The 26,260-nt window shown below is 33.0% G+C and overlaps 1 protein-coding gene across 8 annotated transcripts in view; it reads left to right on the top strand.

The window, feature by feature from the left end:
* LOC148610793 (myotubularin-related protein 13-like) overlaps positions 1 to 6,403 on the top strand; it is a 76,560-nt gene extending 70,157 nt beyond the window's left edge. For all 8 annotated transcript variants that reach the window (XM_088596164.1, XM_088596162.1, XM_088596160.1 and 5 more), the window contains one exon: positions 365 to 6,403. In XM_088596164.1, the coding sequence (XP_088452290.1) occupies positions 365 to 454 (90 nt within the window). In that variant the 3' untranslated portion in view covers positions 455 to 6,403. The remainder of the gene's footprint in view (positions 1 to 364) is intronic.
* The last annotated feature ends 19,857 nt before the right edge of the window (positions 6,404 to 26,260 follow it).

The raw sequence follows: 26,260 nt of genomic DNA, 5'->3' as shown, positions 1-26,260 counted from the left end.
TTAATTTGACTTTTTGCACCATTAGAATCAAGGAAAAAAGACAAGATTTTCCATATCACTCTGGTAAATTGTGTTATAATTTTATAGAAGTGCACTGAAAATGAACATTCAAGGGCAGATAACTCAAAAATCTTATTTTTATAACATTCTTTTGAAAAATTTCTTAGCAAACCCATTGATGCAGAGATCAAATAATGGCCTTTTCAATTATAGGAAGCATCCTTGAGTAAAATATATTGTCAGAGCAATGGGGTTTCCAAATGCATGTTTCTGATTTTCCCATTTTATCTGGTTCTTATAAATACTTCCACTTAAGCATACAGTCCATTCAGTCAGTATGACAATTCTTAATATTTTTTTTCAGTTGAAGACAAGCAAGAGGATGTACCACTTTTATGCTACTGATGCTAAAACAGCACAGGAATGGATAGACAAAATACACAGCTTTATATGAACCTAGGACTCATAGATTTTTACTGTTAAAGAATTGTATTTATTTATTAAAGTTACATTTAGCGAAAAATACTGATCATCCCATATTGAAGGAGGCAGGGATATTTTTTTTTTTTTAATAACGATGAAAATGCAAGGCACGTGTGTTTTTTTAGGGCAATACACAGATCAACTACAGATCAACTGTTCCTGAGGTCATGCACTTTGGTGGTGAAGTGAAAAAGAAAATGGCATCTTGTCAAGCCATTTTGACATTGACAAACTGAACCTGGTAAACCAGTTTGTTCACTAACTTAACCCTGGTGAACAGGATCATTCACTTACCGAGTCATTATAAACCAGAGAATGAGCTGTAGCCTTTAACTATTCTTCATCATCGTCTCAGCTGTTGGTGCATGGTGACATGTGTAATTTTGTAAACTGAACATATTGCATGTGTTATGGACATGTACCATATTGGAACATAAAACATTTGAGCACATATTTGACGAATTTGAGTACCAGTTGATTGTGTCCATTAATTTTTGTCATTGATCAATGTAGTTGTCTATAGACATGCAGTCATTCATTGTATTATATTTCTATTTTAAATTATTTAATGTTTTGTAAAATAATGCATTATATGTCAGAGGTTTAATCTCATTATTCCCTCTGAATTGCCAGAGGTATATAGTGATTATGGTGTCTGTCTGTATGCTGGTACATGAAAAACTTTTTCGCTACTTCTTTTCTCTGCAACTACTGATCACAGCCTCTTGATGTTTTGACAGAAGCTTCATATAGGTCTGTTATATTGTAGCATTTGATTTCAGACCGAAAAGATTCACCTTGACCTTACGGTTACTGGATGAGATGCGGGGGTTATCCTTAAGTGAGCTTTTCCTTAAGTTTTTCTAGTTGTATCATGTTCAATTGTGATTTATGCAATCTTTGTTAGTGGTATGCTTTGTGTAATTTTATATTATGTTTCTGATTGGGAAGTTTTATTTCCTTAGTGCTGTTAACTTTTAATTTCAATTGTTTTTTACTGCTATTTAAAGTTGTAGTTTTAGTCCTATTTACATTGAAGTAAATTAGAAATACATGAATTTATGAAGTGCAGATTTTGACAAAAGGTTTATCATCATTTTGTCATGGCCATATAAAGTGCCCATCTTCCACTGATGAATTTTTGGTATACCAATGTCAGTTTGTCTGCTTGCACATGTTGTTTAAATAAATCTCAAAAGACTGCTTTCGGTAAAATGGTGTTCATTCATTTTTTTAATGTAAACGTAATCTTTATATCCATGTAATGATGGGTGTATTAGAGCTTTATTGCAGGTATGTCAGTCAATTTAACCAACAACTTGCTATAAATTTAGCTAATGTACAGTTAAACCTGTTAAAACTGAACCTTAAAAAATGGAAAACCTGTCATAACTAGACACTTCTATAATTCAGTTTTTATACCCTGCCACTTAAGGCAGATGAACGATTTTTTTTTTAAACTTTGCACACTTGTTAAATACCATAACATACAGGTAAAATTGAATTTTAAGTCAAATCAAAAATGTTTTCGAGTAATGCCATTTTGAACATTTTCCCATCCCCCTTTTTTCACAATTTCATGGCAGGCTGTCAATGTTCCATTTATGCCTTACTTTTAAACCAAATGTATTTTTAACTTGATTGTCCAGACATGGTGTCTAAACCACATTCCTATTTTTATACTTCAACTCCTTTCAAATTAGTTTTAATGTATTTTTAACCTTGATAACTAAACCAGACATATTCTACAGTTCAAAGGTCATTCAGGTAAGACAGGTTTCACTATATTTTAATAACATATTTGACCTTTGACAGTTCAACCAAGTGTATTAATTTGGGTACCCAAGGGGGATTTGTGGTTTATACTTAATAATTTAAAAGCCTATCAAAAATTTCATTTATAATAGAAAATAAGTATGAATTGTTATTTTCCATTGTGTTTTAACAAAGACTTCTTATAACAAGCATGTTCATTTAAAAAGTTGAATTTACTTTCAAGTGATAGGGTATTAATTTTAAATATTGTATTAATGATCTGAAAATTTCACACTGCTCATCATATATCAGTATTATTCTGGGAAGGAGATATACTCAGGAGGGAAAAAATGCAACCTAATTATGTACTGGTCCACTTAAGGGTCTTGTCGAGTAGGTAAAAATGATTCAATAATTGTTTTCTTTCCTCTGTTATAGGAAGGATAACTCTTACTTAAAAGGTTATTGATGAAGGCTTTCTTTGAGGAAACTTGTATACATTAAAAATAGCAAGGGTTTTTGTGCAGTGATTTTCAGGTTGGAATTAATCAATGAATTTAAATTCAATTTAGCATGAATTCTGCTGCTGACCAATAATGGGAACTAACGGTATGAAACTTGAACAATAAAAACAAGACCTTGTAGGAAGTGTAAATCTTTTTTTTTTTTTTTCAAAAAGGGTTTGCCCTTTGTCAAGTAAAATATTTTTTTTGTAATTTGAGCTTAGGCAGTTACCGTATTATTTAAAATAAAAATTAAACATTTGTAATCTGTGACAGTCAGTATTTACCGTATTTTGAAAAGTATTTTCAGCCTCAAGGGTGTACATTTTCAGTCATGATTCCAGATTTTGTTTTGTTTCCAATTTTACTCCAGCATGATTCTTAGATGGACCTGTACGATGAATGGCCATAGAAAACTTTACATAGCTTCATCTCATTGTATAATGTCATCATGATATAAACACATTCTAGATTTTATAATTAGAAATTATGTAATGTTTGAGTAACAAAAGCCAAATATTTATGAATTAAAGTGGAATTTTATTATTTCTAACTAACCCTAACCCTTGACCAATGAAGGTAAGACAAACTTAAACTTAAAAGATTAAACCTTTCATCAATTCATAATCAGTGGCATTCAATGATACCAAATAATTAAAAGGTTTTAGAATATTTTGAAAATTTTATTATGAAGTTATAATTTAGATAAACTTGGTAATTAGAAAATTTAATTGTCATATTCTGTGCCCAAAGAATATATTGTGATGTAAATTTGTTTGTATATCTTGAACCTCTATCTCAGATTGTTTAATTTTGTGTTATTGCTTTGTATTATGGTTTCTTGTGAAGAATCTGAATTTGTTTTTGTTTTGCAATCTGCTTATTTTCTTTTAAATGGAGTTTCCAGCTGTTTAACTTCTAAACTTAAGGCCTGTAAAATTCCTTACTTTCAATGCAAAACTGACAAATTTGCAAGATGTAAACATTCTTTTGTGGTGAAATGTTTGAATTGACTTTCCTTCAGCTCATAAAATATTCCATTGTCATGGCTGACTTTGCCACTTAAACACATCTTTATGTAATGATTTAGATCTTACTGTTGTGATTATAGATGTTGCTTGTCAAGAGTTTTTTTTGTGAAATATCTAGTAGTCGTTTTTCATATCAGAATGCAAGCCATTTAAGCAAGTTAGTCGAAGGGACGTAACTCACAAACAAAACTTTTTTTCTTTGAAACTTAACTATTTTTACTTACCTAATTGGTTTGAGAAATAAGTTATTTAAAAGTATCCAAGTACTTACTATAGCTCCAATAAGTCAAATATTGGAATTTGATGTCTACTGCTGTCCATTGTTCAAGTTGGACAGTAAACCAGTATGTCAGGTTGGAAAGTTATCTCCCTTCGCTCAAAATTATAAAAAAAAAAAAAAAAATCGGGAATATGAAAAATGACTATTCATTACCGTTACAGTACAGTGTCTGCCCTGCTCATCAACCAGTAAAAACAATACAATACTGTTGTAAACTTTCAAGATAGAGGTGCAATATGTGTCTTACTCTATAATGTACAGATGAAATAGTATATTTACAATGTTAAAACAATTGTCAACATTAATTTTTGCATTTTCGCTGAAATGGAGTTACAAATCTTACATTTTTGCTTTTAACAATAGTAAGATAGATGGATTATGTAAATAAGACGGGGATGATTTTTTTTCTAATTGTAGCCAACATTTTTCTAAATTTAGTTCGTAGTGACTAGATTAGTTTCGATAGGAACTTTTTCCAGTTGTGCAATAAATCATTAAAATAACGCTCCAATCATTAGTTTCCGTAGTTTGAGGTTAGAATATTACATCATCTTTAGCTTTAGAACATGATTTAGTTGATGAAACACATTACTTTCATCTTGAAAACTTCCTTCACCATTTAAACTCTCTGTTAGGGAAGTACAGTAATTTACAGTGTAAATTTATGCAAAATGTGAAAAATCAGAAACATGCATGTCAAAAACCTGCCGATCAGACAAATTAATTTCACTCAAGATGCTTTCTCTATTTGAAATGACCACTATTTGATTGCTGCATCACTTGATTTGCTAAGAAATTTTTCAATAGAATGCAAGAAAAATGAGATTTTTGACAGTATCTGCTCTTTAGTATTTAAAGTGCATTTCCATGAAATTATAACTTAATTTACCAAAAGGATATGGAAAATTTTGTATTTTTTCCTTGATTAAGATGGCGCAAATGGTCAAATTAAACTTTCAAAATGGTGAGTTTTACCGTATTTCAGCCACTGCCTGATTCTTTAAGAGACTTACACTTGTTAAGGTAATTTAGATGAATGACATGAAATGTTTAGTTCAGTACTATGGATATGAGATCTGACTGCTGTACACCATGACAAGTCAATTACTATTTTGTTTTTTTTTTCCATTTTTTTTCTATTAATTGATATATCTTGGATACATCTGATAATTGTTAACCTAGCAAGAGTTTTTCTGTGTGTGATTTAGGATTTATCCTTTGATGAACTTTTTTGGAAGGCTTCACAAAAGTCTAGTCAAGTAGGATTTTAATATTTAGGAATTAAGTTGATAAATTTTAGAATTATATGAGAGGACTACTACTAATATTTATGTTATCTTTCCTCTGGCAGTTTTGGTTATGATTGTGTGTACTATTTTATTAATTGTCTTGCATATCAGACCTCTTTGTGAAACACATGAGGAATATGTCCATATAGTTAAACATACACTGCAGCTCGGGACTTTTGCTGTCTCCACCAGTTTACAGTGGACAAATTTGTGAAAGGAAAACAACTTCAATTTGCCTGTTTGTTAAAATATCTGTTCCATTCTGTCCTTTTGATATTTATTGGCTCAGATGGCGGTCAAAGGGACTTTTTCTTATGTAAAAATTTGAAAGGTTCAAGGCTAAAATTATCAGAGTTGTAGTCAAAACTACCGGCTCACTTCTACCATGGCTAGTGGCAATGGCAAAGTATATCAGATTTGTATTGTAACTTCAGGCTCACTTCCGCCATAGATGGTGGGAATAGCAAGGTAGACCAGAGTTGTAGTGTATTCTTTATGTCCACTATAAAAACAAGGTACACATTTGTACTGATATTAAATATATTGTACGTTCAGCTGCAGACATGTGATTTCGATTTTCTACAAGTCCCTGTCAAAAATGTTAATAAAGGAAAATGATATAGGATTTGATTATTTATGAATTAGCCAGGGAAATCACAGAAATTGGAGAGAGAGAGAAAATAAACAGTGTAGACACAATACGATTAACAAGAAGATATTAGAATAATGACTGAAATGATATGCTGTTTTCAGTTGAGACTTTCTATTAAGCCTGCATTCAATTTCATAAATTGTATATTTTGTATATAACTGCTTTTAAGGATATTGTTTAAGTTTAGAATATAAGCTTTCATCCAGTTTTCAAAATGGCAGTCAAATTTCAACATAATTTCCATGCCTCCTATAATTTAACAATTTGTTTGTTTCTATGGATCATGTGTTGCTCTCTAAACTCTTTACTTTGTTGAGGTTTTTTTTCTGGTATCTTGATGAGTTATGCTTGGTTAAAACACTATTAAAGTATGTTTGAAATAATGTCATTAATAAAAAAAACCAAAGTGATGAGTTTGTATCTGTGCCATTTACTTATATAGAAAAATTGTAATTGTTTAATCCCTTTCAGACTGAAAAAAACTTATTCACTGTAGGCAAGTGTTAGTTTTTCTCCAGGTTAAAAAGGCATTAAAACTGAAACCCAAAATAATGTCTGGTTTATACAGTAATACAATTTACTTGGTTATTTTAGGAATTGTTTACTTTTCATTCCCAATTGTCAATCTTCCTTTCATTTTTGGCAACATCCCTTCAGCACCTGCGTATGGAGGTTTCATGTAACTTATACGTTATGCCAGAGCTTGTAATTATGCAGAGTTTATGTACCGGGCTGGACTTCTTGCAACTAGACTTCTGAAGCAGGGTTAAGTTGCTACAAGACTGAAGTCATTACTGTATAAGTTTAGGATCATCATGAACTCGTGAAACATAACGGTGTATCCATATGCACCGTGATACCGAATTGTTCAACATGTCATAGTTAATGAATTTTTATGAGCAGCTCGGTTAGTGTTTCTAGAAAAGGAGATTACGCTTTTCCTACCATGTCTGGTCTCTGTCCCTTGGTTGCATTCATTTGATTGACGCTTGAATCTTGGTTTCCTAAAAAAATGCAATAAAAAAGGATTGATTTTCAGTTAATATGAAAAGGGTTCAACATTGTTATTACATATTCTTTATGAATGTATGGAATGTAGAGGTATACAGTGACTTCTGTACAGCCCTTGCTACACGTCTTTCTTGGAAAATACCAGACATTGTAACAGCCTATATTCAGTAGCCAGAGGCGGATCCAGGCTTTTAGATTAGGGTGGGTGCACAGTTAAAGTTTTTGAGGTCAAATTTTGGAAATATTCTTCTAGAGTGGGTGCAATATAGATATTTTTTGGGGTAAAATTAGAGACAAATTGAAGTTTCAACCTAACACCGCCTAAATCTACCCCTGACAACCCTTGCTTTGCAAATTTTAGGGGGGGGGGCACGCCTGCCACGCCCTCGCCTGAATCCGCCCCTGGACTAGCTAAAGGTTAGGATCCACCAACTGGGAGCAGGGCTTGTCAGCTCTATTGACCTACGTCGATGGTATATTGTAGTAGCTTGACAGGGCACGGAAGAAATGGACATAATTTTGTTCTTGCTGTGTGATATCTGAAGATTTGTTTAGTCTCTTCATGATGTTTTATCAATGTATGACATTATTATTTTTGTTTTTTTAATGTTTTTTTTTAATAAAATGCGTTACAAATGGAATATCAATGAATGTTTTGATATTTTCACTTTTACCTTATGCTATTATTCAGTAAGACAATGCATACTTTGTTCAAATCACTCAAAACACTAATAATTAAACAACCACATGTTGATTACATATTTATTTTAGGTCAATATCTTTTATTCCTCCATCAAAATATGAAGAGAATATTTTGTAACATTAACACATTCTACTCAAATCAATTTAAAAAATCAACGCTATAAAAGGTTAACACGCATTTCAGAACCCAACTTAAGTGTTCAGTATATTAACCAACTATTTCACTGTATCTGTGTATAATGTTGTTTTTGGGACAACTGCATCCCACCCGGTGGTATGAGGGTTTCCTCATCGTTCATTGGAGACCAATGGATGGTCTTGAGCTGACAGTTTTCGTCCAGTTGGGGTTGTCTTTTTGACATACTCACCATGTCCATTCTCTTTACAAATATATTTAATATATACAAAGTGAAATAGGAAAATCACAACACCAATAGGTACAAATTGTGAAAACCTCATTTGGCCAATCTATTTCCACGAGATTGGATTCCATCCAGGGTTTATTGCAACCGACAAGTAAGTTTAGTTGGCGTCCGTCGTCGTCGTTTGTAATTATTCAAAACCCTTCTCTTCTAACGCTACTTGACCAACTAGAACCAACTTGGTATGCATGCTGCATTGAACTTATGTGGGAGTTTTGGATCCGTAAAAATCATGGCCGTTGTTGTCATAATATAACTTAAGGTTTTTGTTCATATCTCCGAAACCGACAGGTTTAGCAAAATTCTGACTGTGTAAAAGTGTTCAGCATGGTGACATCTAATTGCGGTCAGATTTACGTGTTAATCTGTTAAGTCAAGCTGGAGTTATTGACTTTTTTGCTCTTTTTGGGGTTATTTTTTTATGTTATCGCGTTTACAAAAAGACTCTCCTGTGATACAACAGTACAGAATTCAATAAAGTTGATAATGATTGTTCCTTAGGTATGATTGTTGTAATTATTTATCCATGAAAAAAAAGTTGGCAACTTTAAAAAAAAAAAAAAAAAAGCGATTCGGGCTCTTTAGAGCCTCTTATTTTTTTTAATTTCAGTTTTTACTTTATAGAAGACGTTCTTAAACTGAGCAATCCTAGCTTCGAAAATTGTCTTTTCATCTATCTCTAATAGCTTGGAATTGAGGACTCTACTCTGCCTCGTACTGAAGAGGACAATAGTGGAACATTAGCATCAAAACTCGATTTAGATTTTTGCAATGTCTATGTAGTAATCAAGTGCCCCCATCGTATGGAATTTTCATTTCACAATTCATACGACACTTTCTGCAAGAAATTGATGTCACTATGAAGAGTTCCTTGTAACGGCTAAGTGGCACACTAAGAAGATATTGGAACAAGGGAACGTTTTTCCAAGTTTGTAATCATAGTTTCGAAAGTTGTATATAGCTCGAGATATATAGATATATATGACCTAGCAGATGTAGCCTATATGTTTCCAGAATGACTAATCAATGATATTTTCTACATTTCAAGCAGCATTCTTGTCTTGTCAAATTTCACAATGAAATGTTCCAGAATAACTAATTAATTATAGTTTCTACATTTTCAAGCTGTTACAGTAGTTATGTCTTAATTTTCAAATTTCACAAAACACCAAATTTCCCTAATCAAAAATATGACATCTATAAGAATATGTTGGGTCTACAATGAAAATGTTAACGTAGGTTGCAATTGACTCGGTGTTTTTCTGCTGTCTGGTATGGCTGCTTAGCAAAACACTGATAAAGTTATTTCAATATTTCAGTAACTAAGAAATTCACGTTTTCTATTTTGTGCGAGCGTACGATGAGTAATATGCCTTCGATTATGTCCCAATATGCATGTCCACCTGTAATATCTAACTTCCTGGTTCATGCCCGTGACCGTTATACAAACCATCAAGGTATGTTACTAAACATTATAGTACAAGTTAATCATGGTTTTAGTTATAATGGGTTCATAATACACAAGATTCTCTAATCATAGGTGTTATTTTAAATTAATTGACCCGATTTTACATTGTAACAAGTGCAGTACTTGCTACAACCCGACATATCAATAGGATTTGTAAGTCTCGTTCTAGTTTCAGTTTCCCTTTCGGAATTTCCGGTGTAGAACGTATTGAAATCCGAAGACCGATCTGCATTTTATTGTGTAATTCCGGGAAATCCAAACGCTGCTTCACAATGCAAAATCTTCTATTTTATGCCATTCCTAACATTTTTATCCCTGGGAACTAGATATTTGTCATTTTTAATCAGTATTTTTACCCAAAAAGATACTTCGCTTTTAATATGGAACTCAATGCTATGTTAATGACGAATCTCCATACATTTGAATGGTAGGATAGGACCCATTCTTACGAAACCACGGTGTCACGTGACGAGACTTGCATACTATTTATCCAAATAAAAGAGGAGAGGGTTGCAGGGTCAGAGGAAATTCGGACTAAGACTTGTACAATGCTGGGTACATGTATATATGTTCACGCTATTTTTTAGGCTGTACACCACATATGATTAAGTGCTATTTCCTTTAAGAATCAGGAGGTTTGCGAAAACAGTTAAGTCTTGCCATGAAATCTTATCAAAATGTTATCTGAAATGCAGAAATGGACATTCATTTCCTTTTTAAGAGTCAGAATTATACAAAATGCGTAATTATTCCACCTATCATTATACATTGTTATATTGTATTGCAACTTTGATATCTCTCACACTTCTTAGATGAGCGGATTCAATAGACCATAAACTACGTACCCACGTAGTCGAATTCTTGTGTGTGTGTGTGTTTTTTTTTTCTTAGCATAATTCATTATTTTAGCTCACCTGCTCGTTTGTCGTCCGTCTGTGGACGCATTTAAAAAAAATCCTCCACTCATAAAATACTTGACCGATCGGAACGAAACTTAGCACGATTGTTCCTAAGGGTACCCTGGATAAAATAGAAGTAGCCTTTAAATTTTTGAGTCGTGAAAAAAAAATACCGCCATTACAAAAAATAGAACGTAGAGATCAAACAGAAAGTTTTTTTTACTAATATCTCCAAAACCGTTAGGTTTAGCCGAATTCTGATTAGGGTAAAAGTGTGATGAGATCTGTGAAAATTTTCGTGAATATCCATTGATCGATATAGGAGTTGTTGCCCTTTTTGCAAATTTTGATGTTATAATTATCATATATCATCTCCTTTGAAAGTACTGGACCTACTGGAACTAAACTTGGCATGATTGTTTTTTAGAGTATCCTGCTCAAAATGGTATCCGTGTAAAAGCATGGTTGCCGTTACTAAAATATAACATAAACAGGTTTTCAACAGTACATTTTTGCAAATATCTCCAATACCATTAGGATGAGCCAGATTCTGACCTGTGGTGAAAATATTCAGCATACTAAGATCCACCTGTTTACTAATTTCTGTGAAAATTTGTGAACCGATATTGCAGTTATTGCCATTTTGCTACATCTTTTTGCTATTTTTAATGATATAACTTGACTGAACTCGATGAAACTTGATATGATTGTTCATTAGATATGAGTGTTAGGAATTTTTATCTCAGAAAATTTGTGGCTGCTTTTACTAAAAATAGAATATTACTTATCAAACCAAGTGAGCGATTCATGCTCTTTAGAGCTCTTCAATGTTACACGATTCTTTCACTCTAGCTCTAAATGCATGAATTACCTTATATAAATACACATAGTACTAGCAATTGTAAGATAATCATGACGTATACTTTATCAAATCATTTTTAAATGACGCTTAGGCCCCGTTTACTTCGCAATCAAAGTCGGACTAGATTATTCTTTATCCAGATTATCAAAACAGATCTGACATTCAACCTCCTAATTAACCTCCTAATTAACCAGTTAACCTCCCAAAGGTTTGCATCGGGTTGTTTATGTTATTCTTGAATATTGTGTCAATTTTAATAAAACGAAACTAAAATTAAACGAAAATACTGTTGACTTGTTTCAAACAGGGACTTTCAAGGATAAACTGAAAGTAAATTTTTATGCAAAAAGGACATCCCACATATACAATAAATATGCACTTTTATCAATTAACTAAAAACTGTAAACTCGGATGTTATGGCATTTTTCGCCAATGTTTATTCTATGCATATGGAGTCAATCGCAATAACTAAACATTACTGATTTTGTTTAATTGTTTTCGAAAGTCCACCACAGGTTCATGTGCAAAAAGTGCTAACTGCATAGGTCCATGCAGTAGTAAAGCTATTTTTAAGAATATGTACTTTAACGACATTCAATTTTTTAGTTGAATGATTGCAGAGATTAGAAATGTAACAATTCAACTTAATTCATATTTTTGTAGCTTGAGAAAGCAAGCATGCATGACCAATACATCCTCCCAATTCGTTCCCTCAGCGAAAGTGACTCAAAACCCTGAATTGGGAGAATGGGCCAATATGGGTTTTTGCTAAAGCAGAGTTTTTTTTAACTTAGTTTTATTTTTACTTTATCGGGAAATCCTTTTCTCAGTTGACTCTCACAATACAGTGAAAACTGTCTAAACCAGACCCTGAAACTATATAAACGAGATGCTTTGAAAAGTCATAACTGAAGGGTAAATAACAAAATTACCGGACTGATAAAATCTAGGCGGTAGTCAAAAGGAATAGTCTAAAAAGAAAAGCCGTATAACAAATGACATAAAAAAAACAAACAAAAAAAAAACGGAAAGTTGGAAAACCACCGCAATGGTCCAGACTTGGTACAATCATTTCAAAATGAAAGGTGGATTAAACCAGACTTTTATAACCATCGAACAATTTAAACGCGTAATAGACTCTGTTGAATTAACCCGTTCTGGAATTTAGTCCAAACTAAGTATGATATCAAAACTATTATTTTGTGATTAAACTTCTTACAGACCCACCAAATATTACAGCAGGTTTATGTGTACTATGTAACTGTATGTTCAATGACGTATATGTTCATGCGATATGCAATTGTCCAGCAACGCTACCAATTCAAGATATATTTTGGAACCTACTAATTAAAAATTTTCCTCTATTTAATTGTATTTACCGAATTACATGAATATAACGACGAACATCTGTTCGTAACACTACTTGAAAAAAATGCAGTATTTGATGACGTTGACATTTATGAGACTTTGTCACTTACATATCGTTCAATGCCTTAGTCACTACAATAAAATCTTGAGGACCAGAATGTAAATACGCTAATGCAGGAATTACTTAAAGTATTAGACTAACATCGCTGATATCTTCTTTTGTGTATTGATCTCGCTTTAGTATTTATAAGTATTAATTATTTCTACTTATATTTTCTGTTTGTCTGCATGATATGTATATATAATTGTTTGTATTGTCATTATATCTCCTGTAAGAGGAAATAAAGTTATGAATAAACGAAATTGCCACCAATTAAAATGGGTAAATATCAATTTAAAGGTATTTTGAAATTTTGTTATTCGAACACCTGTCTAAACCAAACTCAAAGTCCAAAAGGGGTTCTGTATAAAAAGGTTTCATAAAAATAATAAAACATGGTGAGTAAAATTGGTTGTATGACTGCTAGTATGCTTTTACACCCTAATACAAGTAAATACATTTGATCATTTTGAAGTTTGATCATTTTGACAGTTAAAGTGCGACGTATCTAACATATTTATTTTCTTATTTACTTCATCCATGGCACAAAATGTAACAAGAATTGTGTGTGGTATTTGTCAACAACAAGATCGGATAGAGACTGCAGGCTTTTGGTGCCTACAATGTGATGAAGGACTTTGCGTTGCCTGCAAGGAAAGCCATCAATTGTGGAAACTTTTCAGAAGTCACAAAGTCATTTCGATCGGACACTATAAAAAAAAACTCCCTACAGATATTCTGGCGGGAAAACACACATGTGCTGAGCATGATTTACAGGTAAACCTTTTCTGCAGGAAACACGAGCAGCCATGCTGTTCCGGTTGTTTAAAGGATAAACACCCAGATTGTGTTTGTCAGGAAATCGAATTGTTCGATAATGTTGTCAAGAATGTAAAATCGTCTACGAAATTTGAATCCATTGAAAAAAGTGCAGCAGAATTAAAGTCCGATTTGGAATCAGTTATTACGTATTGTTCTGAGACAATGACAAACATCGGAAATCAAATGATGGCTTGCAGAAAAGAAATAAAACAAGCTTGAAAAAAATTGTATAATCATTTAGACATGCTAGAAAATGAATTGGAAAAGTAGACTCACTCAGAAGAGAAAAGAGCAAAAACAAAACTGGAAAATATAATGCAAACATCTAAGACTAAACTTGAACAAATAAAACAGTTTAAAACGGCCTAGCCATGCCGAAGGAACACTCGACTGATCATCAAACATACCATGGAATGTGTGGCATCGAAAAAGTGCTTTTACAGGATGTGTCGTACCTTGATTCACTCGTAACAAGTGAAGATTTGTCAAAGCCAAGCTTCAGTCTCGAACTATCAAACGTTGATAAACGATTAGGCACTTGGCTATTCTAGGGACAATGAAATACGATCAAGTTCCTTTCGAGTGTACGCTTAACGTATTGAAGAAAAAAGACGCCCTGCTGTTGGTACTCGAAAAGCAGCCAAAATCTGTAGACGATTTTACATTTAAATTGAAGCAGCGTTTTTCCTTATGTTCTAAAATCAAAGGATCCCTAGATGCTGGCGTAATAAAGCCACCAGGGGAATTGTTGATTTTAAGTTACGATAGTAAAACTCTTTTTTCGTGTAAATGCGATGGTTGCGATGTGACAAGTCTGACATATTTTCCAGAATATCCAATTGATATCGCACTGGATACCGACACTGATACGGCTATTGTTGGGTTTATTATGGAGAAGAATATTGTATGTGTAGACCTCAATGCTTTAAAAACTAAAATTCTCAACCATCGAGCAATGGGGGTAGACTGTCAAAAAGGATATATTATTGCAACATCATCCAGTTCAAAATCAGTTTGGCAAATTAACCTCAATATTTTAGAAAATAAAATGATTAATCTAGTAAGTTCTGAATACCTCTATTGCTGTGCGTTTGATGATTGTATTGTGTTGACTTCGTATGAAGACGACACCGTTGCTGCATTCGATTTTGAAGGTAAGCAAAAGTGGAAATTTCAAGATGAACGTTTCATTCGACCACACGGACTATCAGCAACAAACGACGGTTTTATATTTTTCGCATGCGGCTTTAGCAATAATGTTATGTTTCTGTCGCCCGATCGACAGAACGGACGAGTTGTGTTGGATGAAACGGACGGAATACTGAATCCGAAAGGAATATACTACAACGTCGAGAGGAAAGAGCTTTTGGTCATCAACGAAAATAAAGCAGAGGTCTTTGTGTATGAAGTCAACTGGTAACTGTTTATTATAGATGTATATAAATGTCTTATGATTTTACTCTCCCTAAAAAGGCCGCTCAGACAGATTTGATTGTATAATCAAACCAATACCATATAGAAACTTGATATATCACAAAAGTTTTATTTTGTTATGCCATAATGAAATGTTATTAAACTCTTTGTGTTTGCTTGATCAGTGGCTTGTAGGTTACATTTGTGAGAAATTGCTTATAGTACATTGTATATTTACATTGTGTTTTATATATTGTTTGATTTTTTTCTGATTGGACTACTCGTTATTTGTTGTTTCTGATTTTATTTGTGTCTTCTTTAAATGACATTAAGTATGAAATATCGTTCTACATGTAGCTATGGAAGCCGGACGTAGGAAATTAATGTATCCATAAATAAGGCATATCGTCTTATTCTATTATGGGTTGTGTGGAATCTATAAATATAAGTCATTTTAAGAATTTGGCATAAATCGGCAATTTTGAAATATGAATTCCAAAACTACACTGGTTGGACAACGTGCTTTCTATCAAAGACATTTTCTCTGTTAAAAATGACAACTTGATATCTTTAATGTAGGAAAATTTGTGTGGTGGACGTGTTTTTCAACGAACGATCGGCATTTTAATGGGAACAAGTTGTGCTCCATTACTTGCTGACCTATTCTTTCACTCTTATGAGGCTGACTTTATAGCAGATCTGATCCGAAAGAAAGAATATCGTTTGGCTAGATCCTTTAATCTCAGTTTCCGCTATATAGATGACGTATTATTTTTAAACAATTCTAATTTCGGGGATTTGATACAACGCATCTACTCCCAAAGAACTTGAGATAAATGATACTGCAGACACTGTGAAGTCAGCCTCATATCTTGACCTACACTTAGAAATCGATAGTAAAGGAAAACTATTGGCCAAACTTTACGACAAACGTGGTGACTTTTCATTCAAGATTGTCAACTTTCCTTTTATCTGTGGAATCATCCCTTCAGCAGAGTGTTTATATCAAAACTCATACGTTATGCCAGAGCTTGCCGAAACTACGCACACTTTTTGTATCGCGCTAGAACTCTAACAAATAGGCTTCTGGAACAGGGTTATGTTGCTACAGGATTGAAGTCATCTCTACAGAAGTTTTATGGTCATCATCATGAACTCGTGGATCGTTATGGTGTATCCATCTGCACCATGAAAACTGATTTATTTTACGGGTCATAGTTTTCCTTTTCTCTTTTTTCTACCCCGGTTTGACTCTTTATGAGCAAATCGTCGGGTGTTTCTAGAAAAAACGGAGGACGCTTACCCAACCGTTGCCCTGGTCCATGCTCCCAGGTTTTTGTGGAGTCCGAGTTGCTCATTTATTTGTGTTATTTTGTATGTATTATTTTGGTAATTTTATGTTATTTGTTGTTCAAGTCCGTTTTCCATATCTGGTCTTTGTCCCTGGATTAAATCATTTTTATTTCCATTAGAATCTTGTTTCCAATGACAACGCTTCCACCACCACTTAAAAAATTGTCAAAAGTGCGTTTTTGCACAAATCTTGAAAAGCCAAATTTTTCGTTGGTTATCTCTGCAGGGTATGATGTATCAATGCTTTGATAATGCAATAGCAATTCTGCGTTTTAATACTTTATGTGCCAAACCTTACACACATTTTGCCTGATTCTAAGACTGAGAAGAATATTGTACATAATTTATAATACAATGGAACCTTTTTAAACTGAACCCTTAATTACAAGAAAACGTGTTTAAACCGAACCCTTAATTACTAGAAAACATGTTTAAATCAGACACGTCATGAAGTCATTTTATATCAGTTTAAATGTATTTTGAGCCTGTTTAAACCGAACGCTTTTCTCATCTGGACAAGTTTTATAGTCCGAAATTGATTTCCGTATTGACATGTTTTATTTTAATTCTAGTTACGCTTCAGGCAGCGGCAAACATTCGTTTTTCTTATACAAACCAATAAAAGTCGTTTGACAACGTTAAATCATTGGATTTTTCCTGATGTTATAAGGTTCTTGTAATTTCTGAAAGGGCTAGCTGCAGCGTCAAGAAAAAAAAACATTTAAACATCAATCACTGTTTGGTGTTTGACTTCAAATAATAATTTTATTATGTTTGCCTCATACTGAGAAAAAAAATCTATGTGTATATCATACATCTTGTACATACCTAATACTGATATTAACAGCCACTGTCCTGACGTGAGGAACAATGACGTGGGTGATGTTCGTCATTTCCTCGTCACCATCGATAATAAGTAAAGATCTATTTTCTCTGTTACATATTTCCCATGCGCCTGTCCAGGACATTGCGGTGTATTGATAGTGGTATCCACGCAGAGGGTCCTTACCTACAGTAAGAAAAGACTTTTGACTAATAGCAATTTCCAAGGCAGATACAGTTGAGGTACGAACAGGCGTAAATACAATCATATACAATCATAAAAAGGCATTTTGGTTTTAGGGATGTTTCCAATAAAATCAAAATTTTATGTTAATAGAATTTTGTTTTAATAAAGACCAAAGTTAAACGAATGAAAACATAGAATAAAAAAATACACACATATATATAAATAATACAAATAAAAATGAAAATAATGATAAAAGAAAAAAAAATGATCAGAAAAAAACACCCTTAACTAATTTATTTTCGAGTTTTATGATATCTTTTCAATTTGCTACTTTTCATTTTCGCGTCTAACCTTCTGTAAAACATGCATTCTATAAATGTCGACTATTGTTATTGGTTTACATTAGCCCACTAATCGATATCGACTGGCTATCACAGGAACTCTACAAAAACCTGCAATATGTCGTATGCCCAAAAGGCCGTTATTTTGATCCTTGTCTGAGGTATTTAGAAAAGAAACAAAAAACTGAATAAAACAAACCACAACTCAACAAAAACAAGCAAAAACAAAACAAATCATTACTTAACCAAGCAAAAAATATAGAAAAAAAATTAGAAATGTAAAGAAAAGTGATAAATATAAGATTAATCGAGGGATCCAAGATTCAAGCGGAAATTGAAAGAATGTAATCCAGGGAGAAAGATTAGACATGGAAAACAGAAAAACACAACAAAGAACACAAAATAACCAAAATAAAACATACAAAGACACAAAATAAATGAGCAACTCGGACTTCACTAAAAATTGGGAGGATGGACTAGGTGTACCGGTAGGTTAAAAATGATAAAAATAGTGTTGTCTATCCAATGTCTAACCATAGGGCTCCGCTAAATTGTCCGACCCTCTCCACCTCTCCCTGCTTCCAGTCGCAATCAAACTTGTCGACCCCATTGTCCTTTTGTCCCATCCCATTTTTCATGTCATCATCATTTCATGTTCATTTTATCGTCCACTTCATGTTCATCGCCTGAATATAGCTGAAATATTGCTGCTCGGACATTAAACCCCAACAAACAAACAAACAAACATTCTATTTGAGTACTTTTATGAATCTGTATCATTAAAATAACCAACGGATTTCTAAAAAAAGTTTCAGCATTATTAACTTTAAATAGCAAAGAATTAATTAATGACTTAAACTGTTATAACTTCAGTTCGTTTAATCAAACTAATGAGTAGTTTGAAGAGCCATATTCACACCATACCCCATTCCCTATCTCAAATGGTCCCCATTCCTAATTCCAATAGAAATTTTCTTATTCTCCATACAAAAATCCCGACCCCCGTATAACCCCTTGCACATTCTTCATTCTCATATAATATGATTATCAACTTAAATTATTTTTAAATTTTACCACCATTTCAACTAATGTATTTAACTTAATTAAACATGACATGTTTATATAAAATATATACCAAAACTGGTTCCCCATAATCCCACAAATAAAACTCCATCCCTAACAAATCCGCATTTCTCAACCCCATTCCTAATCCTTCGGTCTCCGCACTCCCCCCTCCTCCGTATACCATAGAAATTGAAGTTTACCTCGTGAAAGTGATGTGGCTTTGGATAAGTAAAGAAATTAACAAGTCGAGAACGAGCAAAGGTGTCTCGGTTTAAGTAGGGTATCTCCACTAGTTTATGCGTCCGATAGAGTCACTTCTTTTTGTTTTTTATTTTTTTGGGAGGGGGGTGTAAATTGTCTGCATTAATAGTCAAGTGAAGAAATGATCAGGGTCTAGTTCCATAGTTCCATAGTTCCCTTTTCCAAGGGGAGGAATGTTTATCTGGAAAACTTGAAAAGGTTGTAATTACTTGTCTCGTGGATAAATATTTGTTTTAACTTAGCCCATCATTTTTAGTTTTTGTAACAATGTATTGTTTTATTATTTAATAACTTCTTTTCTATTAGGAAAATATTTGTCGAGGAACTATTTCAGTATTAATTGAAATTTCAGTTTTAACCGCATTTAATTTCATTTTTTGATTTTATCCTATGTGTAGTATTAAATCTGCAAATTATTATTGTAAAATGCATGAATTAATAGAGAAAAAAGCAACTATGATTAAAGAACATCACAGGGTTTATATTCCTGTACTATTATATGGTTCTATATGGTAAAAAAACCAGCGTGCATGGTTGGTTTGCTTAAAAAAGAAATGCTATTCATTTTGACTTTTTTATTCATATAATTGTGATGTGAGAGGATGTTTGTCTAGTTTTATCTTAATCTACTGAGATCAGTAACGTTACACATTAATATCCATGCACCACATCATTAATCTGATCAGGTTTGAGGAAACCAAGTCCAAAACGGTATTCAAAAGGAATATAATCCAGACAAGGGGAATATAATCCAGACAAGGGGAACATAATCCAGGCAAGGGGAAACGACAAACACAACAAAGAACGTGAAATAAACAAAATAACATGCACATAAAACAAAAGTAAATGAACAACCTGGACTCCATATCATGAAAAAAGTGGAAGCAATGATTGGGTGCAACAGTAGTGTAAACATTCAGGGCTTTTCTAGAAACATCAGCTGAGTTAATCATGTCCGGAGTACATGTAGACGATGGAAAATGATCTATGACAAGGTGAAAAAAATCGGTTCTTTAAATACAAATGAATCCATTATTAAGATCCACAAAAAATCAGGAATGATCTATCTTCATTATAATATATTTTTTTTTAAATTAAGATCTATCAAACATCATTAAATATCTCGTTAGAAACTCAAGGGCGTTTCTCGACAGATTTTATTTTGCATAACGCTTGTTAAACTCAGAATTTGTACATTAATGAACTATTGTGATGTTAAGCTAATAAGAAATAAAAGTAAGCAAACATCAATACGATTAGAAGAAAAGGAAAAGCTTATCATAATTTTAGCAATGAGAAAAAATGGTAACAAAAATATCACACTAATCATCCATAATCAAGTCAAGTCCAAAATAAATCTAGCTAAATAAATATTATACACCGGAGCAGTGGGTAAAAAAAATCGTTACTCATTATTTTAGAATTTAGAACTTTACAATTTTATTTTTTATTTTCAAACCAAGAACTGATATCTAAAAAAAGAATTTGGTAAGAGACCTTTAAGACACATATCCTCATTCCCTGATTCAGGAAATATTCATCCGTTCAAGGAAATCACAGTAGTTAAGAACTTGCCATAGCGTAGCGAATCAACTCTGAAATACAGGAAATGAAGGGCTCTTGCTGCACGGGAAAGGATAATTTATGATATTAATAGTCGTCTCTTTTATCATAAATCTTAGTGCTGAAATGTCCACTGTTGTCAAATTCGAGATCTTGGTTCCCTTGATGCAGAACAAGTGGTTTCTGTAGTCTCCCCTTATCTCGAGCTCTAGTAGAGATATTGAACAACCATTTACCAAAACAACGGGTTGTTGATGGAAAATACATAATCAAAATATGTATCTGACATTAAAGGATTAAGCATCTTTTATATTTTTATTCTTTACAAGATTCTGAAGAAATTCAGTCTCGTATGAATAGAAAAACAAATCGGCTAGGAGAGGAGCAGAGTTAGTACCAATAAGAATACCAACTTGAAATACGTCCTTCAGACGCAGTTGTAAAATGTACTAACTAACTAGGACAGTCTTTTTTCAAATAAAACCGAACAAACAAAAATAATGCTAATAAGAGCGTTTAAAAAATGAAATACCATAAATGAGTGAAAAAGGACGTTAAAAGCAATACACATTAACCACATAAAAAAAAACTAAACCATCAATCAAAAATTCAGGGTGCAGTTCTTGATCAGGTTAAATTCAACTTAAATTGAAAAAAAAACAGGGCAAAAAGGATAATCTTAAAAACAAACTTGATCAGTCTTTAAAATCAAATGCTTATCGTTTTCATTTAGGCGATTTTTGTGCTATTTCGCCAAAACGGATTCTTCAGAGTAATACCTAAATGTGCCTGCCTTAATGACTAACTGATACGTTTTGAAATTGATAAATTTCATTGGAATTGCAAAACTTGTAAAAAAATGAACAAAAATGGAACGGAATGTTTTGTTAAAACGGTTCAACATTTTTACACGTATAAATAATTACTGAATAAATGGTCCTTTCCTCTTTAAAAATTTACTCTATTTCTGTGTAAAGAACAACAACATTGCCATACCATATTTCACCCAAATCTCATATTTACATGTACATATATAAATATGAACACACAAAGCACCTAAAGTTTCAAATACTGTATTTCGTCATTGAAAGTAAACTTATGTTTTTCAACAATGCTCTTTGTTTTGTAGTGAATAAATGACCTGTACCTTCAACATAATACCTGAAACTAAACCAAGCCCATAACTTTTTCTCATGTACATGTATGAACCTTTATATTCAATGAAATTCATGACACTATACTTATAGAATAACAAACCAGATTAAACTAAACTATTTATATACAAAATTTACATTTTGGCAAATGGGGACTTAAACAACTGCAGCTGAAAATACAATGTTTATAATGTCTCTCTTGAAAGAGGAACAACTCAACTATGAAACTTGGAAATGAGAGAAAAATTGTATTTATTATTATTATTAAAAATTATTTTTAATAATTACCAAAATTTGAATTGACATAGCCAAACTAATATATTAAAGCATGTTAAAAACAACAAGGCAAGAATGGTAATAAAATAGTAAGGCATTAAAACACATGTAAGCATGGTATCAAAACAGGAAAAAAACATTTAACCATACGTAAGCATGGTATCAAAACGGGGAAACATTTAACCATACGTAAGCATGGTATCAAAATGGGAATACATTTCACCAAACGTAAGCATGGTATCAAAAAGGGGAAAACATTTAACCATACGTAAGCATGGTATCAAAAAGGGGAAAACATTCAACCATACGTAAGCATGGTATCAAAAAGAAAAGCATTAAACCATAAGTAAGCATGGTATCAAAATGGGAATGTAATTAGCCGTACATAAGCATGGTACAAAACGAGAAAATAAACCATACGTAATCATGATATCGAAATAGAAAGGCATAAATCCATACGTGAGCATGGCATCAAAAAGGGAAGCATTTAATCATACGTAAGCATGGTATCAAAATGGTAAAACATTTAACCATACGTAAGCATGGTATCAAAAAAGAAAATATTTAATCATACGTAAGCATGGTATAAAAAAGGAAAACATTTAACCATATGTAAGCATGGTATCAAAAAGGAAAACATTTAATCATACGTAAGCATGGTATCAAAAAGAAAAGCATTAAACCATGCGTAAACATGGTATCAAAATGGGAAGGTAATTAGCCGTACGTAAGCATGATATCGAAATAGAAAGGCATGCATCCATACGTGAGCATAGCATCAAAAAGGGGAGCATTTTCAAAAATTATTAAGCAAGGTTTCAAAACGAGAAATATACAACATGAGTACACATGAAAAACAAAAACATTAAAGTATAGATAAACATCAAAATAAAGATCATTGGTCAGTAACAAAACATGGAAATAATAAACAATATAAGTCCCCTAAGGCACTGACAACATGGTGAGTGGTGGGGAGGATGGCGGAAATTTAAAAGAAAACACTAATTAGGATGACTTCGATAAATAACCTGTTAACTCAACAAGAAACTACAAAACTGATGACGTATCCCTGACTTGACCCACTTGACCTATAACCTAATTACGACACAGCCTCTAGGGTTATTGAATAAACAGCTTGTTGTAGATAATTGTTATTCCATTTACCAGTAGTAAAGTTAATATCCTGATATCAAGAAAGTTGTTTTTTTTTGAAAACTTATTCTAAATAATATATTGATATACACTTTAAACCCAGGCAAAACTATTGGAAGCGAAGGAAGCCTAGCATCCCCTGTCAAGAACTGCATTATTAATGGACGATTAAGATATCAAGGTTATCACGTGTACTGACAACTTTTTTACTTCTCCTTGTCTTTATACTGATTTGTGGGAAAACTATGGTACTACTGCTTGTGGCACTGGTTTGCCAAATGATAAAATGTGTCCAACATTGGAAAATTGTCATTGCTCATTAGCAAAATTTGTTGTTCAATGACCAGCATTTTTTACCGTTTACAGAGCAATGGTTCTAGGGATAGATTCACGAGCCAAATAGAGCGAGGAATGATAGGCAGACTGGATAGAAGACATAACCTTAACCAAATCTTCTTTGGCTACACCAATGAGAAACTTATCTAGCTTTAACAAATATTTGTTAAATATCTTACATGTGTTTTCCCACTTCCTGTCTGACCATAGGCAAAACATGTTGACATTCCTCCATCAAATATACTTTCTACTAAAGGCTTGGCAGTGAATCTGAAAGGAAGTATAACAGGCTCATTAGCTATGTACATGTTCAGTGAAAGCTGTGTAAACTAAACACTTTCAGACTAAAGAATTTGTTCAATTTACATAGGTGTTTAGACAGGATCAAAATATATTGTTTGTGGCATGGTGGTTGTTCAGAACATATCTGCATTAGACTAGTGCTGATTTCAAGACAAGTTTCACTTAATACACAACAACATTCAAATGATATAAGTATTCTTACTAGATATCATTGAGATGGAATCCATCTCTGTGGAAACCCACTGTGGTAAAAATTTTATACATCAGCCACATTCAATTTATTAGGAAAAACTCATTACAGCTGAGACACAAAACATTCATGCAAAAAATCATTGATTTGACCTTCAGGTCTAAGTTCAAAGGTCAAAGATCATCAACCAAGGTACATGACAAATTGCCTTGAGCTGATCTACCCTAATGCCAAATATTAAAGACAAATAAGAGGCTCACAAGAGCCTGAATCACTCACCTGGTAAACCATGCCATTTTATATAATTATTTATTTATAATCATAATATTAGTGAAATATATACAAATTCAACAACTTTCCTTGGAACACTGGAAAAATCACTAAAAGTGGATTTTCAGGGGTTTTTAATTCTTTTACAGATTTCTTCCTCTTCTCCCTTTCATAATCTGCAAGCGTTTAGAAAAAAAGTCAGAAAAACAGTGATTTCAGTGAACTTAGTTTAGTTCAAGGCCCGGTAAATCATCAGAGCAAAATGAAAATTAAACTTAACCTGTAACTTATCATGGTGAACTTATAGACCAAAAATCATGTCATTATCGTTTAGATAAAAAGTCCGGAAAACTGAAGATGGATTGACGGATTCAGTGTGGGAAACCAACGCTCGCCAGCTCGCCCAATACGAGATGTGTATTTTGGCCAGTTCTCATTAGCTTACGCTCGTCAGTTTGGGGACCATCATTTTTTAGGCAAGTTCCAAGGAAATTAACCAACCAACAAGGTTATTTAGTAAAACATCCCTTAACATCATACATTAAGAATATGTTCCCTACATTTTAAGAAGTTTAGCTTGAATATGACTAAGTGAAGTCCCGACAGTTTAAAAAATAGAGCTTCAAATCGAAAATGTGCTGTATGTGACTTCGAGTATAGTTGAATTTCTATTTGGCTAGCAAGATCAATATTCCACTAGCCAGAATGGCAAGTTGGGGAAAAAATAATTTCCCACACTGTGGACGGGTCAAAAACATAATACCCCTCGAAACGTCGTTGCGAGGGGTATAAAAATCATGTCCATATCTGCAAGTGTTTCATAAAAAAAGTCTGGAAAACAGAAGATGGACTGAAGATAGACTGATGGACGATTCAAAAACATTATACTCTCCACAACTTTGTTGCGTGGGGTATAATAAATTCGGTAATTTCACTCTTGGACTTTCTCAAAATGTTACAACTTTGATATCAATACGCCAATATCAGAATCTAAAATTCATGTTGAAAATATCGATAAATTATGAGGAACATCTAGATAATAAATAGAATAATCAATTCGTGAATAACCAAAATATTGAATGCTTGAACATTTAACTTGTGTGTGGAAAAAGTTCCAGTTAGTACTTTACTGAAAAAGTGTTTCACCTCAAAGAGGCTCCTAGGACCCTGAATCGCTCACTTGGTTGAATGTTTGCCTTTCAAGGGCAATGACTCTAACAGTTGTCCGACAATTTTGACTCCATGAAGACTTTGGTAGGACTTATCATAAGGATCATTTCATCAACTGAAAGTTTCATTCTATCTATTATAGTTTTCAAGATATTGGCGTTATGATAAGAATCATTTCAACAAATTTGAAAGATATTGGTTAAACCTAACCATTTTGGAGATATATGCCAAAAACTACTCTCTGACCCCTATGTTCAATTTTTAGTAACAGCTGCAATGTTTTTAACAGATCAAAAATCCAAACAGTCAATTTGTTTAGGATACCCTTAAAAAACAAAAATACCAACTTCCATTGAATTCTGTATTGCAGTATCTGAGGAGAAGAACTTTTAACCTGTCAGAATTTGGTTAAACCTAACAGTTTTGGATACATATGCAAAAAACTGCTGTCTGAACCTCTATGTTCTATTTTTAGTAATGGTGGCCATGTTTTTTGACATATCAAAAATCGAAACAATCATTTTGTGCAGGATACACTTAAAAACAATCATATCAAGTTTCATCCAAATCCATTCAGTAGTTTCAGAGGAGAAGGCGTTTGAAGAATTGTTAACGACGACGGATGCCAAGTGATGGCAATAGCTCACTTGGCTTATGGTCAGGTGACCTAAAAAAGACATTTAGAACATCATTACAATCAAAGGTACAACAACTTTGGATTTTTAAAGAAAAACAATTACACCATAATTAATTGGAG

The sequence above is a fragment of the Perna viridis genome, chromosome 8 (genome assembly GCF_037379345.1).
Source record: "Perna viridis isolate PV_CMFRI_1.1 ecotype Kerala chromosome 8, ASM3737934v1, whole genome shotgun sequence".
Classification (NCBI taxonomy): domain Eukaryota; kingdom Metazoa; phylum Mollusca; class Bivalvia; order Mytilida; family Mytilidae; genus Perna; species Perna viridis.
The sequence above is the reverse complement of the archived record's forward strand: the minus strand, read 5'-3'. Positions and strand labels throughout refer to the sequence as shown.